We start from the raw sequence: 16,861 nt of genomic DNA on the forward strand, positions 1-16,861 counted from the left end.
CTAAACCTCCTTGTTCTTTAGGTTGGCACAGGATATCCCACTTTGCTAGCCAATATTTTCGTTTGTGCTCATCGCTTTGCCAGAAGAACCGAGATCGGAAGTAATCCAACTTCTTGCGAACCTCTTTTGGAATCTCGAAGAAGGACATCATGTACATTGGTAGGCTGCTAAGAACTGAGTTGATCAAGGTTAGCTGCCCTCCCGTGGAAAGGTTTTTCCCATTCCAGCTACTGAGGCGCTTTTCAAAACATTCTTGTAGTCTCAACCAATCGTTGTTTGACAATCTCCAAAAATGGATCGGGATGCCCAAATAACGAATAGGAAAAGTACCGGTGTTGCATCCGAACAGCTCCCTGTACTGATCCTCAAAGTCCTTGGCCTTGCCAAAACAAAAGAGCTCACTCTTATGGAAGTTAATTTTCAGACCCGATAACTGTTCAAATGCACAAAGAATTAACTTCATGTTTTGAGCCTGTTCCAGGTCATGCTCCATAAAGAGAACAGTATCATCAGCGTACTGTAGGATGGAGAGGCCGCCCTCAACTAGGTGCGGCACCACACCCCTCAGCTGATTGTCCACTTTGGCTCTATTTATGAAAATGGATAGCATATCGGCTACTAAGTTGAAAAGGATGGGTGAGAGGGGGTCGCCCTGTCTCAGACCTTTCCTTGTTTGGAAGAATGGACCTACCTCATCATTGACGTTGATTGCTACACTCCCGCCTGATATAAAGGATTTGATCCACTGTATCCATTTTGGTGCTAATCCTTTCATCCGGAGCGTTTGTAGTAGAAAATCCCATCGTACTTTGTCATAAGCCTTTTCAAAGTCTATTTTGAATATGATTCCACTCTGGTTTTTGCGATGGAGCTCATGCACCATTTCATGAAGAATAACCACTCCTTCGAGCATGTTACGTCCTCTCAGAAACGTTGTTTGAGTGGGGCTAATTAAGTGATCCGCAACCGAGTTGATGCAGATGGTTGCCGCTTTTGTGAGGATTTTAAAGCTTACGTTCAGCAAGCAAATGGGTCTGAATTGTTGGATTTTGCTTGCGTCGTGTGTTTTAGGCAGTAACGTGATTACCCCAAAATTCAGGCTGAAGACTGGTAAGTCTCCAGTATGCAACTCATGGAACACTTGCATCAGGTCCCCCTTGATGATGTCCCAAAAGTGCTGGTAGAACTCAGCTGGGAAACCATTAGGGCCTGGTGCTTTGTTGTGCTCCATGTCGAAAATGGCGTCTCGAATCTCCTTTTCAGTGAAAGGGGCCGTGAGAAAATCGTTTTCGGGTTGGCTGACTTGGGGTATGTCTCCTGTCCTGTGCTCATCAGTATAGAAATTGTTATCCTCAGGAGGGCCGAAGAGATCTTTGTAGAACTGTGTGATATAGGTTTTGAGATTGTTCTGACCCTCAACCTTGATTCCCTCATGGTCCAGTGAAAAGATATGTTTCTTGTGATGTTTGCCATTCGCAACCATCTGGAAATATCTCGTATTGGAGTCTCCAAGGAGGACATCATTTGCTTTGGCCCGCTGGTAGAACTTGATCTCTTCCTCCCGAAGGAGTTTGATCAAGCCATCACGTGCGGTCTCCAGCTGTGATCTTTCATCATCTGTGAGCGGTCTAGTTTCTGCTAAGGTATCAAGAGATGTGACAGTGTTCTGGAAGTGTTGTTTTTGGGTCTTGTATTCCCCTTGTATGTGAGCTGCCCATCCCCGCAGATCTTTTCTAAGGGCCCCCCAATTTACGGTTCCACCGTTGAGCTGCGTTTTGGCCATTCACTGGCTTATTCCATATTTGCACGACACGATCCATGAAGTCCTCATGGGAGAACCAACTCAGCTCCATTTTGAACTGTTTGACCACCCCTGTATAGGATGGTTCACCCGTGTCTAATAGTAGGGGAGCGTGGTCAGATACACCTCTATCGAGAGCATGCACCGTTACCAAAGGGTATTTGAACTCCCATTCTGTGGTCATTAGGACTCTGTCTAATTTTTCAAAAGCCGGGTCTGAAAGAGAGTTAGCCCAGGTGAATTGACAACCTGTTAGCTCAATCTCCCGTAGATCGAAGCTGTCAATTACCGCATTAAACAGGAATGGCCAACGGGGGTTGAAGTTGTTCTTATTCTTCTCTTTGCTATGCCTCATTATATTGAAGTCTCCTCCAATCAACGTTGGCACCGGGTTCTGTTGGCAAGTCCGAACGAGCTCAGCTAAGAATGCTGGTTTAAAGTCATCCTGAGCCGGTCCGTAGACTGCCATTAGAATCCACTTAAAATCGTCACTTTTATTGTGGAGATAGAATTTAATAAAAAAACTCCCCTTCCACAATTAAAGATAACTCTAAGTTTAGGGCATTAATACCTAGCAAAATGCCACCTGACCGCCCTCTCGGTGGAAGACAGTGCTAGATATAATCCGCACCTCCAGATAGGCGATTCAGATTCGCTCTGGACATATCCATTTTTCCGGTTTCCATGACGGCCACAAAGTCTAGATTATGTTCCCTGATTGCCTCTGAAATGTAGCGATATTTAGCCAAGTCTGAAAGACCTCTGTTATTCTAGTAAATTCCTTTCATGGGGAAACACTATTGGATTGCTTTGCAGACCGTCTACGGGCCTTGTCTTTTTTCGCTGATGATTTCGACTTTCGTCCAGATATCTTTAGATCACAAATCTTTGTGGTTAGGTCTGAATCGTCAAAATCAATATCAGTCAGGTCCTTGACCAAGTGGGATAAGAGCACCTCATCTTGTGCGGCGTCTTCCTCATCACTCGGATCAAATGGATTATTCTCCAACCCAGCCTTGTTTAAGTCCTTTTTGCGTAACTGAAGGGGGGCTCTATCTGCTTCTATTCTTCTAAGCGCATTATAGGAGACATGTATGGCATTATTATTGGCCCCTAAGAAGATCCCAATAGGTTTTAATTTTGTCGAGCAGGAATCTTGTGTAAGATTATTGAATAAACCAGTTGAGAGAGTACCTGGTGGCATTCCAGCTGGGCTCGTGCTCGAAGGTGTTGTGGCGCCGATCATATTTTTTGATGCCGTGCGCCTCATTGCCTTTTCCATGATAAGCTCATCTGCTGTAGATATGCCATCAGCATTAAATGAATTGTTTGTGCGAGCACTTCTTCTTTTACCTTCTACTAAGACTGATCCTATAACAGTAGGAGAAGGTTCGTTACCCGGTGTAGTCATTCTTTCTGTCTTTGAGCTGCTGGGCGATATCATCTCTGATGACCCGCGAGGCACCAGCGGCGAGTTGCTGCCGGGTAAATTTGATGAAGGCGCACCCTGGAGACTTCCTGCTGAATCGAGTTGCTGCACAGCTCTGCGAACAGCCGCGGCTGGGCTCGCAACATCTGCCTTCATCGCGCCGGGAGTGGAAAATATGTCCTCACCGGTAGGAATTTCATCTACATCATCGCATCGACACTCGGATAAATCACTAGCACTCAAGTCGATGGAATTACAAGCTGGGTTATACTCACCGTCCGATAGCGCCACCGAATGCTGCATTTGCAGCCCTTGTGTGCTGGACTCCCGTACCTTCTCGTTGTTGCCTGCCGCAGCTGTGTGCGCACGCTGCATGGCCATTATCTGATCATCAGCAGCAGCTAATGCGCTGCCGTTGTTGCTCTTAATCAGCGGTGCACCTGTATCAGACAAAGCTGCAGCAGGTAAGGCATCACCTGATGGTATACATAAAGGATTAGCATTAGTTTTTGCTGAGCACAAAATGTGAAACTTACTAGGAGCGCTTCCAACAGATGGGTGGAAACCATTTTTAGGCCTTGTCACCGCAATCCAGGGGAGCTTATCAGTTTCATTCATGATTTTCAAGGGTTTCCATGGAGGGCAAGGCCGGTTCTTCCCGAGAGGCGTAAGTGCAAGTTGCATGGGTGCAGGACCATAACTATTGCCGGCCTGCGGAATCGACGCATCAGGTTGAGCAGCCTCGTTCCTCCTCTTTTTTGCTGCTGACCCTCCATCCTCATTGTCCTCATTACCCTTATCCGCACCAGCATCATGGTCCATAGGGTCAAAGGTATTTGCCAGAACAATAGCTGGCTGGAAAGAGTCATCTTCGAGCATGTAAGTAACATTATAGCCCACCTTTCCAAAAACCATATTAGTAGTGAGAGGCAGCTGACCCTTGTTCAGAATCCCAACCTTCACTCTAATTACGCCAGTCTTCCTGTAAGTGAGCATGTCGACATCCAGTGTAGCTCCAATGACAGTGCCTAGCGCCCAAAATACCAGGTAGTGACGATAAGAAGGAGGCACCCCCGTGATATGAACCCAGACTTCATCTAGCTCATACGCTGGAATGATGTCTTGATCTTGTTGCCATACCGAAATCGTAAGAGTGACACCATGATTTTTCAATTGATAACCAATGTCGACCATACTGTTTAGGGCTTCTTCACTCGGGAAAGCAACCAAGAAAGAGTCCTGACCCTGTGGAAAGGCCTCCCATTGCCAATCAATCCTTGAAATCCTTGCAAGCTCTGTCTGGACTACCTCAACTGTAACTGGAGCCCCAGTGACCGTAACCAGACTTGTAGGCACTGGGTGAGGGGCATCCAGGTTGTAGTCTGCCTCTGAGATTTGCATGAATGCCAGTTCTGTTTTCGCGGACCCAAAAAAGGCCGCACAGCCATCTGCGAGTGTTTGTACGTACGCTGTCCCGCCGTTTAACTTGAGCCTACGAACGAGAGGAGAGGAGCTTTCTCAGCCCTCCCATTACCAAAAATTATTCAGCGATTAGCAAAAAAGCATTATGCATGCCTGCATGTGGCGATGCAGTACGAAAGTGCATAAGAAATGTGCCAGCCAGCAACCACTAAATCCTTCATGATCATCGGTTTCTGGCTACTTAACGCCAACTTGTTACTGATAACAAATAAAAAAATGCCAAAAAAATTCATGAAACATTTGCATTCACTGAAAACATGAATTTCCAGAGAGGAGCAAAAATTCCCTCGTTCAATGATAGAGATGAGAGAGAGAGAGAGAGAGAGAGAGAGAGAGAGAGAGAGAGAGAGAGAGAGAGAGAGAGAGAGAGAGAGAGAGAGAGAGAGAGAGAATCAAGAGGGCAGATTAGTACCTCCAACGCCATGTGGGTTAATCTAAACACCAAGGAAAAAAACCACCCAGCAGAGCAGAGACGCGTAATAATGCCGCAATAATGGCTGAATAATCCACCCCCTCTTCCAAGGGGATTTCAGAGGCTGCAAAGCGAGGGGAAGGGGCAGCTTCACATCACATGGCCCCCATCTTAGCCCCACCCTGGCCCTTGCTGCCATGGGAGAATTAACAAAGGGGAAGGGGCCGTGAGAGGCGAGCGCAACCGTGGAGGCGGCCATGTGTGCCTGCATGTGGGCTAGCGAAGCGGGGGTTACCGAGTTGGAAGGGAGGCTTAGCTAATCGCATTCCATTTGCAGTTGGTGGCCGCATCTTGCATGATTGCGGTTGCCTTGCTTGCAGGCAGCTCGTATGGGTCAGGTACCTTGTTGCCGCCTCCATCTTTCTCTGTTCCCGCTAAGCCAGAAACTTGCCACACTCACCATCTTTCGAACTGAATTCTGCGACAAACAGAAATGTTAAAAAAAATCAAAGGAATTAGCTTTTTTTTTACATGACCTTTGATTACTGAATGAAGTTGCTGCCTGAGACCGGAACTTAATTGAACTTGTGAAACTGAAATCGCGTATAAGAGTGACAAACCTTAGCAGTCGCCGGAGCCGGACGGTGTGAAATGTAGCATGCATGTTTAGGGAGAGGAGAGGATCCATGGGTGCATCATGTTCATGTTCGCCGGCAGCCAGGTGGGTCCAATAATGGCAGCCCATCTGTAACATGGGAAGGTTCTGAGAGGAAGACAGGGTGGGCGAGTAATTGGAGTTAGGGAGGGAGGGATCATGTTATTTGTTGCGTGACTGAACTACAAAGGGCAGGATTAGTTGTGCAGGATAGTACACTTGATAAAGTGGAAACAGTTGAGTCGGTTGGGCTGACTTTTTGAGGGGAGGACAAGGGTCCTGTTGCTACCTGTACTTTTCAGGGCTTGTTTATAAGGGGCCGTTTAGTTGCCAAAAATTTTCACCCAAAAATTTTCACCTCCCTTTAAACATATGTATGAAGCACTAAATGTAATTAAATAACAAAACTAATTACACAGTTTGGATGTACATGACAAGACGAATCTTTTAAGCCTAATTAGTGCATGATTAGCCATAAGTGCTACAGTAACCCACATGTGCTAATGACGCGGTCAAAGACCTTAAAAGATTCGTTTTGTGGTTTCCAAGTGAGTTCTGAAATTAGTTTTTTAATTAGTGCCCGAAAAACCCTCCCGACATCTGGTCAAACTATTGACGTGACATCCAAAAAATTTCGCGTTTGCAACTAAACGGCCCCTAAGCTAGATGTTCCCCAGGGCAAAGATGATCAATGGCTGCTACATGGCAACTTTTTAGTTTTTACTACTACTACTGCTGCTACCTCTGTAACCCCAATACTTCAACATGACCCCGTATCACGTATCCGATACATATCCGCGTATCCGTATCCGATACTCCGATACACCTTTGTGCCTTTAAGTTTTGCAGAAATTTGACGTATCCACGTATCCGTATCGGGCCGATACTGATACGCCTATCTGTATCGGTGCTACATAGGCTGCTACATATTTAGCTGACAGGATGAAGATGAATACTGTTTCTTATCTGTTTGATTCATGCTCAAAATGTCAAGAAGTTGTGCAGAAACCGTTCGACGCACTGGTAATTGAACATACAAGTGTTACATACAGTGTAATGTGCTGATATACATTAGCCAAAAACCTAGTTGATCTTTGCGTGTAAAGCAGGAATTTATTGATCAATCTAACTGAGGTGATTCAGCAAATAGCCCATCCAACAATGACATTCATATTTGTAAAACAGGGAACATGCCATCAAGTCATCTGAGCTAGACGTCCCAAGCATATAAAAGGGAAGCATGCTCATGAAAAGGAAGACGCCGCATGATGACATTGATTGAAGTTCTTGGACCTGCTTGGATGCTAGCTTTGCTTCATCACGACAAGTTACACGTGTTACTGCATTAGCAGTAATTTACTCAGTGCTTCGTCATGCCACCTTTCCAAGATTCTGATCTTTCCGGGGCAGGCCATTTACGCCACACTTTTATAGCAGGATTTCACATATTGCCTGTTCATGCAGATGACAGCCGTCTCAGACATTCATAGGGACGTTGTTACTTGTTAGAGTGTGACATTTGAATTCTATGGAACTTATCTAAAATATGTACCACTAATTAGACCATGCACTGAAGATTAATACATAGAAACATGCAAAATAGGCTAATGTAATGAACTAATATAATGAAGGCTGGTTACTTCATCTACTTTTCTACTTTATATATTAGAAATGGCATATTACCCTTATTAGGAGATTTTTAAATAGTCATATGCAAGGTCGGCAATCAAATTTTTACATACTACACGTAACCAATATATAGAGAACGTACAAAAAGGTCAAATCAGTACTTCTGCAGTATTGAAATCTATATTTTTGGGATTTCTTTTTTTAAAAAAAAAGTTTCATCAAAGTGCATGGCAGTGAAGATCCCCTAAAATTGACAATCTAGCACACCTATGTGCTACAGGAAACTAAAGGCTGACGTACTCAAGAATCTAATCAATAAGAGGGAGAGAAAAGGACTTTCCATGTGATGGAAATAATTTAGCTTGGGCAAGTTGTGCACATGCTTCTATACCACTATCGTTCAATAACTAATTAGAAATTTCCTAAATCCCATGCCCTTCCGTGCAACTTTTTTATGTTTTTGCAAAGAAGTGCAGTTTCGCTTGAAATATCTTACAGCTCAGATATAACATTGCAGCAAGTGAATCCTGTATAATCAGCTTGGTGGTGCGGAAAACCTGTCAAAAGTTCAGAGTCACTGTTATCATGAAACAAACAGGCCTGGACTTGGAATCTTTGTCACAGAACACTACATGCAATGTATTATGAATCACTGAAATGGTTCTGTATGGATCGTTGCAACCTCACTTAATCTGTTAGACACTTAAAAAGTACCACCGCTGATTAATTGATTTAGAACAAAAGCGGGATTCTTTCTTACCAGCAGGCAAGCCTAACCAGAAAAGAAGGATAGAAGATTCCTGCTCACTTTTCACTCCTTGTATGCTTGTATAAGATAATCATAAAAATATGTGCTACTGATGACACCTGGAACAGAATCTTACAGTGCCTATAGATTTCCAACCTGCAAAGGATCACTGACACAAGTTCCATTGTACATACAAGATGAGATTAAAGTACTAGTTTTGGAATCAGTCATTTGTTAAACACCCACAGCACGCTTGCTGCTCCTCCTATGTAGCTTTGCGGCCTTTGCCTCCTTCGAGTAGTACATTATGCTAACCAAGAGACCTTGGCGTTAACCATGCCTGTCCATTTAGTGAACTCCCATTGTTCAGTGGATGGCACTGCTTGCTTTATTTATTTTCCCAAAATGATGATCGAGTTTCGCTTGAGATCTTCATTTCCTCCGAAATGTTGATAGAATTAGCTTGTTGCCAATATCTGTACTTCAAAGTAGGCTAAATCTTCTGAAGAATTTCAGTACTTTCCAAACTCAAACATAACTACTTCATTAAAAAAAGTTGAAATAAACTCATTTTTCACAAACTCATCATTACTGAAAATTCGCGTTTGTACTTCAGATCAGCAGCAGAACTGTACTCGCTCTCACATAGTTCAAAAAATAAAAAAAATAAAAAACTGGACCCTCAAGCTAAATTATACTCCAATTCAACAGCATCCATAGCTGAAAAACAACTATGCCTACAAGAACACAGTAGGGAATAAACTCCAATGGAAGCCCCCATGTTCTGCGTTATACAATGATTGCAATTCCTTTTCTTTAACCCATTTGTTTAACCCAGCAAGACAAATTTCTCTCTCCAATGACGAGTGACCAATCTGCCTTTCCCACATTCCCTTCACCACATGGGCCATGTCTCCCCAAGCTCTCAATAATTCCAAGGGCATTTCCAGCCTATGTCCATGCCTCCTCCCAACCTTTACACTCTCATACCGAGCTGTTCTTGTGCTATCCTCAGGCCCCACAGAGGCTACTGAACCATCAACCATGTACCTAACACTAAACCAACACAGCAGTATACCAATGCAGTAGCATGCCACCATGTAGTACTTTCTAATCATCCAATCCCTCTCCAAACACATAAATTAATGCATTAATCTGATCCTAATCATAGACATGGACACAGGCTATATACTTTCCTGCGAGTTTCCCTCCATTTCTCTATTGCTTCAAACACGGAAATGAAAACACAATACTGCTAGTGAAGGAGGGCTGGAGACGGCGGCCGAGGAGTGGAGGAGAAGGCAAGAACTGAAGAACCGAGTATGACAAGTGCCACTCCAAGGCGTGGTAGCACTTGGCACTTGTTCTTCCCCTTGTCCTTCTCCTTGGCACTCCTGTGCTGCATTGCCGTGTCCAATGCCGCCGGCGACGAGGCCGCGGCGTTGCTTGCCATCAAGGCGTCGCTCGTCGACCCCTTGGAGAAGCTCGGGGGCTGGACTTCGGCGTCGGTCTCGTCACATTGTACCTGGGAGGGCGTGCGTTGCAATGCCCGGGGAGTGGTCACCGGCCTCAACCTCGCCGGCATGAACCTGAGCGGCACCATCCCCGACGACATCCTCGGCCTTACCGGCCTCACCTCGATCATCCTGCAGAGCAACGCGTTTGAGCACGAGCTGCCGCTGGCGCTCGTGTCCATTCCGACGCTCCAGGAGCTCGACGTCAGCGACAACAACTTCGCCGGCCACTTCCCCTCCGGCCTCGGCGCATGCGCCTCGTTGACATACCTCAACGCGTCGGGCAACAATTTCGCCGGCCCGCTCCCGGCCGACATCGCCAATGCCTCCTCGCTCGAGACGCTCGACTTCAGGGGCGGCTACTTCTCCGGCACGATCCCCAAGTCCTACGGCAAGCTCCAGAAGCTCAAGTTCTTGGGTCTCTCCGGCAACAACCTTGGCGGCGCTCTTCCAGCCGAGCTGTTCGATATGTCGGCATTGGAGCAGATGCTAATTGGCTACAATGAGTTCTCCGGCGCGATCCCGGAAGCAATTGGCAAACTCGCCAGTCTCCAGTATCTCGACCTGGCGATCGGCAAATTGGAAGGCCCAATTCCGGCGGAGCTCGGCAGGCTGCCCAACCTCAATACCATCTACCTCTACAAGAACAACATTGGAGGCCCGATACCCAAGGAGCTCGGCAACCTCACCTCCCTCGTCATGCTCGACCTCTCCGACAACGCGCTCACCGGCACCATCCCCGCGGAGCTGGGGCGGCTCACTAACCTGCAGCTGCTCAACCTCATGTGCAACAGGCTCAAGGGCGGCATTCCGGCGGGCATCGGCGAGCTCCCCAAGCTGGAGGTGTTGGAGCTGTGGAACAACTCCCTCACCGGCCCATTGCCACCGTCGCTCGGGAGCGCGCAGCCGCTTCAGTGGCTCGACGTGTCGACGAACGCGTTGTCCGGGCCGGTGCCCACCGGCCTCTGCGACATCGGCAACCTGACGAAGCTGATCCTGTTCAACAATGTCTTCACAGGCCCGATCCCGGCGGGCCTGACCACGTGCTCGACGCTTGTCCGCGTGCGCGCGCACAACAACCGGCTCAACGGCACGGTGCCCGCGGGGCTCGGGCGGCTCCCGCGGCTGCAGCGTCTCGAGCTCGCCGGCAACGAGCTGTCCGGGGAGATCCCAGACGACTTGGCGCTCTCGACGTCGCTCTCCTTCATCGACCTCTCCCACAACCAGCTCCGGTCCGCGCTGCCGTCGAACATCCTGTCGATCCCGACGCTCCAGACGTTCGCGGCCGCCGACAACGAGCTGATCGGCGGCGTGCCGGACGAGATTGGCGACTGTCCGTCGCTGTCCGCCCTCGACCTGTCCAGCAACCGGCTGTCGGGTGCGATTCCGGCAAGCCTCGCGTCGTGCCAGAGGCTTGTCTCTCTCAGCCTGCGGAACAACCAGTTCACCGGTCAGATCCCAGCGGCGATCGCCAAGATGTCGACACTGTCTGTTCTCGATCTCTCCAACAACTTCTTCTCCGGCGAGATACCGAGCAACTTCGGCACCTCACCGGCGCTCGAAATGCTCAACCTGGCGTACAACAACCTCACTGGTCCCGTGCCAACGACGGGTCTTCTGAGGACAATCAACCCCGACGAGCTTGCCGGGAACCCGGGCCTGTGTGGTGGTGTCCTGCCGGCGTGCGGGGCTACCTCCCTGCGGGCCTCGTCGACTGAGGCGTCTGGCCTCCGGCGGTCACACATGAGGCACATCGCCGCAGGGTGGGCGATCGGAATCTTTGCCTTGATTGCGGCATGCGGCGGCGTCTTTCTCGGCAAGCAGCTGTACCAGCGGTGGTATGTCAATGGCGGGTGCTGCGACGATGCCGCCCTCGAGGAAGACGGGAGCGGTTCGTGGCCGTGGCGCCTCACGGCGTTCCAGCGGCTGAGCTTCACCAGCGCCGAGGTGCTCGCCTGCATCAAGGAGGACAACATCGTGGGGATGGGCGGCACGGGGGTGGTCTACCGCGCGGACATGCCACGGCACCATGCCGTCGTCGCCGTCAAGAAGCTGTGGCGCGCGGCCGGGTGCCCCGAGGAGGCCGCCACGGTCAACGGGCGGCAGGACGTGGAGGCGGGCGGCGAGTTCGCCGCCGAGGTGAAGCTCCTCGGCCGGCTCCGGCACCGCAACGTCGTGCGCATGCTGGGGTACGTGAGCAACAACCTGGACACCATGGTGCTGTACGAGTACATGGTGAACGGCAGCCTGTGGGAGGCGCTGCACGGGCGGGGGAAGGGCAAGATGCTGGTGGACTGGGTGTCGCGGTACAACGTCGCGGCGGGCGTCGCCGCCGGGCTGGCGTACCTCCACCACGACTGCCGGCCGCCGGTCATCCACCGCGACGTCAAGTCGAGCAACGTGCTCCTCGACACCAACATGGACGCCAAGATCGCCGACTTCGGCCTCGCCCGCGTCATGGCGCGCGCGCACGAGACCGTGTCCGTCGTCGCCGGCTCCTACGGCTACATCGCGCCAGGTCAGTAGCAACAGCAATCGCCACCGTCGCCGTCGGCACATCAACGGCAAGTTAGCCTCGGGGAGCTCGTAGTGATGTGTAGTGATCTGGATGGCTGTTGCAGAGTACGGGTACACGCTGAAGGTGGACCAGAAGAGCGACATCTACAGCTTCGGCGTGGTCCTGATGGAGCTCCTCACGGGGCGGCGGCCGATCGAGCCGGAGTACGGCGACAGCACGGACATCGTGGGCTGGATCAGGGAGCGGCTGCGCACCAACAGCGGCGTGGAGGAGCTGCTCGACGACGGCGTCGGCGGCCGCGTGGACCACGTCCGGGAGGAGATGCTGCTGGTGCTGCGCATCGCGGTGCTGTGCACGGCCAAGTCCCCCAAGGACCGGCCCACGATGCGGGACGTGGTGACCATGCTCGGCGAGGCCAAGCCGCGCCGCAAGAGCAGCAGCGCCACCGTGGGCGCCACCGTCGTGGACAAGGACAAGCCGGTGTTCACGACGTCGCCGGACTCCGGTTACCTATAGGCTGGGGATGAGGCGGGAGACCAAAAGACGACTCGGGCGTTCGCGGGATGCGTACGTTCTGTATGTAGTTCATGCCATGTACAATATTTTACATAGTTTTGATCGATTCATGTATACTTTTGTTAAGTTCAGAGGGAAAAGGAGATTAACGTAACCAATGTTTATACGTTTACAATTTTAGGATGTAAAGCAATTGATCCCTTTGAATAATAGAAAAACCATTTTTAGACTACAAGCCGGTAACAGTGCTGCTGCGATCTGTTCCTGTTGGTGTGTGGTAACGCTCCAGATCAGATTTGGCTGCAGCCGTTTCTCCTTTTTGAGGAAAGGTCTGCTACTACAGATGGGCCGTAAGCCCGTAACATGGTTGCCCTATTTCTCGCGTTTTTTTATTTTTATATTTAAAAAAACAAAATTTCAAAAATATATGCTGAATAGGGAAAATTTTAAAAATGGGTGCCTATCGCCCCCCTAATGGGCGACAGGGTGCCTGCCGCCCATCCAGTTGGCGAAAGGATCTAAATGTAAAAAAATTTACATTTAGGTCATGGCGCCCAGGGCGCATTAAACAGTGAACTTGTAAAATTAATATAAAATCGTAGAAAAATTAGAAAAATATAAACTCAACTGTTCTTGATTCTATGAAACAAGATATACAACTTTTGTTACATAAAGTTTTCATTTGATCAATGTATCTTGCTCTATTTTAAATACCAATTTAATGCACTTTTATTTAAATCTCAAGATCCATCCTTTCAATGCATGTTATATTTGGCCAGAGTGTTGCATATGGTGAGCATAGGCTTGTACAAAATTGATAGGCCCAGAAAACATTTATAGAATAAGTTTTTAAATTAGATCTTGCAATATGTCTAGTTTAAATGAGTTATTTATCCATGCTGCTATACTGAGTATTAGAAGCCATAACTTTTACAGTACCATTATTTTATTTCCTAAGAGCTATAAAAAAAGTTTGGTAAATTTTAGATAAGTACAACTAGACCAAATGAATTATTTCATATTTTTCTAGGTACAAGAACTATTTTTCTTGATTTACATACATTGATCAAATGAAAAACTTTATGTAACAAAAGTTGTAGATCTTATTTCATATAATCCATAACAATTGAGTTTGTATTTTTCTGATTTTTTTATAATTTTATATCGATTTTACAAGTTCATTGTTTAATGCGCCCTGGACGCCAGGACCTTTTTTTTACATTTAGATCCTATTGCCAACTGGATGGGCGACAGGGTGGCTGTCGCCCACCCATTTTTGAAAATTTTCCTATTTGACATATATTTTTGAAATTTTGTTTTTTAAAATATAAAAATGAAAAAATGCCCTATTTCTCTTACGCTCGGCCCAGCATTCTTTTTAAGGAAACGAGCCATTGCCCTCTCTCTTCTCTATGACTCGGGACCGCATTCTCTCCCCTTTCAACGATGGGCCAGGGACCCAGGGTCCTCTATAGGCCCGGCCTAGTTTGTCCTGCAAGAACTCCACCCTCATGACTCGGCCCATTCTCTGGCCATGATCGCCCTTGCAAGTTCAAGTCTGCAGTACATCCAAGATGCGAAAGGGCGTCATGCTAGTTCCTCTGCAAGTCTGCAGTACATCCCATGCTGCGACACCTTCTGAAGAAGATAGAAAAGAACGATAGGATAACATTACATAGTTCTTCAGTTCCTTCAAATTTACAGAATCGAAGCAAATATCTATCACAAAACCTCTTCAAAACATATCCAAGATTCAAGGTTAAAGCCAAAATTGGATCCATAATGATTGTTAAAAGTAAATGATTGGCCTAAAAGAAGGCATTACAATGTAATAGAGTAACAATCCTCACGCTTTATGCCGTCAGTTCTCAGTTTGATCCTATGCTTTGAGGTGACACCATCCCTTTGCTTTGCATGGGCCCAGATTCGACTCCCAAACATCGGAACAATGCCGTGCTTTTTGATGCCAAATTTCACCGCAACCTGCCAACATGGAGGACATTATTGCCTTTACTAGCTTGTGATGCCGACTGCCCTGTGGCCTTTTTTACTCGAGCTCCTCCACGGACTGATGTCTGGTTGTTCATCAGCAACAGACCCTGAAAACTGTTAGTTGGCTTGCATGCTTCTGCGTCTTTTTGGGTAACAGCCATCTGTGCTGTTTAAAAAGACTTCGGCGCAAACTGTAGGCGGCGGTGAGACCAAACTCTCTAAACCCTATGTAATTTTGTTGCTGAAAGGTAATGAAATCAGGGCAAAGTCCCGGTTTGGAAAAAGCAACAGACCCTGAAATTCCTCGTCAAAGGAAACAGATACCTTAACTTTTTTGTACAAAAATGTGGCTCTGCTCCAATTTGCATAGATTTAGAATAAGAATACTAAGTAAATTACAAAACCATATGCCCACATCATGCATCTAGTTTGGAGTGCAAGTGTACAGTCCACGGCATATGCAAGATAGACTAGAGAGGACGGCAGCCAACATGAAAGTTGAAAGGTGTGCCTAGCTAGTACTCCTGAATAAATGAGCACGCTAGATTCTTCCAGACAGTAAAACCTTCAACAATCCTCACAGAAATTTCGGTGAAAACAACTTTCACAGAAAGCATGCCACCGTCGATTCAAATTGGGGAAATTGATTGCCAGTAGTGTGCAGTACCAACTTCAGAATAAACCAACCCACATTTATATGAGCAAGGGCCACACTAAAGAGAAAAGAAGAAACAGATGATCGACAGTTAACACGTCAGCCAACAAACCAACAGCAAATACCGAACTATGGGTAAATGGAGAATTAATATTCAAAATATCATATCCGTGTCAGTGGTACATGTCAAAGAGATTTTTGGTAATATTACCATTACGTGACAAAATACATGTAGTAGCCAGCTGACAGGATACTGTATTACAGCTGTAGTAACTTTTTTTTTTTGAAGTAAGATCGAGTGTAGTAACTTCGTTGATAGAAGAACTTCAGAGAGGATGTACCTGACGTCTAGGACTTTCTTTCTTCTACTTCATCCTTCAGTCCTTGTGACTTCTAGGAGGCCATCGTGTGCTCATCGACCAACCACGCATTCACAAAGAAGAGTTAAAAGTCTGTACAACAATAACAACATAGTCTTTTTTCCCAAGCAAGTTGGAGTAGACTAGAGATGAAACCCGAAAGAAATAAGTTCAAGGTTCAGGCACATTGATAGCTAGTCTCCAAGCGCTCCTATCCAAAGCTATCTCTTTAGAGATATTCCAATCATTAAGGTCTCTCTTAACCAACTCATCCCACATCAGTTTAGGTCTACCTATACCTCTCTTTATATTATCGACCCGCTCAAGAACCCTATTACGCACCGGCGCCTCAGGAGATCTTCGTTGGACATGTCCAAACCATCTCAGCCGATGCTGAGTAAGTTTTTCCTCAATTGGTGCCACCCCGACCCTATCCCGAATAACTTCGTTCCGGACTCTATCCATCCTTGTGTGCCCGCAAAACCACCGCAACATCCGCATCTCTGCTACACTCAGTTGCTGCACATGTCGCCTTTTTGTAGGCCAACATTCAGCACCGTATAACATCGCCGGACGAATTGCTGTCCTATAGAATTTGCCTTTTAGCTTTTGTGGCACCCTCTTGTCACAAAGGATGCTAGAAGGTTGCCGCCATTTCAACCAGCCAACTGAAATTCTATGCCTAACATCTTCATCAATGTCGCCATCCTTTTGTAGCACCGATCCTAAATACCGAAAAGTATCCTTCTGGACCACCACTTGCCCATCTAGACTAACGTCAACCCCCCTCATGCCTAGTCGCGCTGAAATCGCACATCATGTACTCGGTCTTGGTCCTACTAAGACTGAACCCTTTCGACTCTAACGTGCGTCTCCACAGCTCTAACTTCCTATTAACCCTGCCCTACTCTCATCAACTAGCACCACATCATCAGCAAAGAGCATACACCAAGGGATCTCACCTTGTATATCCCTTGTGACCTCATCCATCACTAAAGCAAATAAATAAGGGCTCAATGCTGACCCCTGGTGTAGGCCTATGTTAATAGGAAAGTCGGTGGTGTTGCCATCACATGTCCGGACAAACGTCGTCGCATCCTTGTACATATCCTTAATGAGGGTAATGTACTTAGTTGGGACTTTGTGCTTCT

General features: G+C 47.4%; 1 protein-coding gene and 1 long non-coding RNA gene across 2 annotated transcripts; one reads left to right on the top strand and one right to left on the bottom strand.

The window, feature by feature from the left end:
* The first annotated feature begins 9,301 nt into the window (after positions 1-9,301).
* On the top strand, positions 9,302-12,858 carry LOC120687598 (MDIS1-interacting receptor like kinase 1-like). Its single transcript, XM_039969612.1, has 2 exons — positions 9,302-12,188; positions 12,292-12,858. Exons 1-2 carry the CDS (start codon positions 9,479-9,481, stop codon positions 12,702-12,704), a joined length of 3,123 nt encoding a protein of 1,040 aa, XP_039825546.1. The 5' UTR covers positions 9,302-9,478; the 3' UTR covers positions 12,705-12,858.
* Positions 12,859-14,424: 1,566 nt separating this feature from the next.
* LOC120692035 lies at positions 14,425-15,808 on the bottom strand. Its single transcript, XR_005682460.1, has 2 exons — positions 15,693-15,808; positions 14,425-15,409 (listed from the first exon to the last, which is right to left on the bottom strand). It is a non-coding gene; the product is annotated as an uncharacterized LOC120692035 (long non-coding RNA).
* Between the last annotated feature and the right edge of the window lie 1,053 nt (positions 15,809-16,861).

Source organism: Panicum virgatum, chromosome 9N (assembly GCF_016808335.1).
Source record: "Panicum virgatum strain AP13 chromosome 9N, P.virgatum_v5, whole genome shotgun sequence".
In the NCBI taxonomy this organism is placed as follows: Eukaryota; Viridiplantae; Streptophyta; class Magnoliopsida; order Poales; family Poaceae; genus Panicum; species Panicum virgatum.

What these genes read in the sequence shown, in the direction of transcription:
- LOC120687598 (XM_039969612.1), top strand. Translation starts at nt 9,479, where the DNA reads ATGACAAGTGCCACTCCAAGGCGTGGTAGCACTTGGCACTTGTTCTTC. An exon ending in CTACGGCTACATCGCGCCAG is followed by an intron (nt 12,189 to 12,291) that starts GTCAGTAGCAAC and finishes TGGCTGTTGCAG; the next exon opens with AGTACGGGTACACGCTGAAG.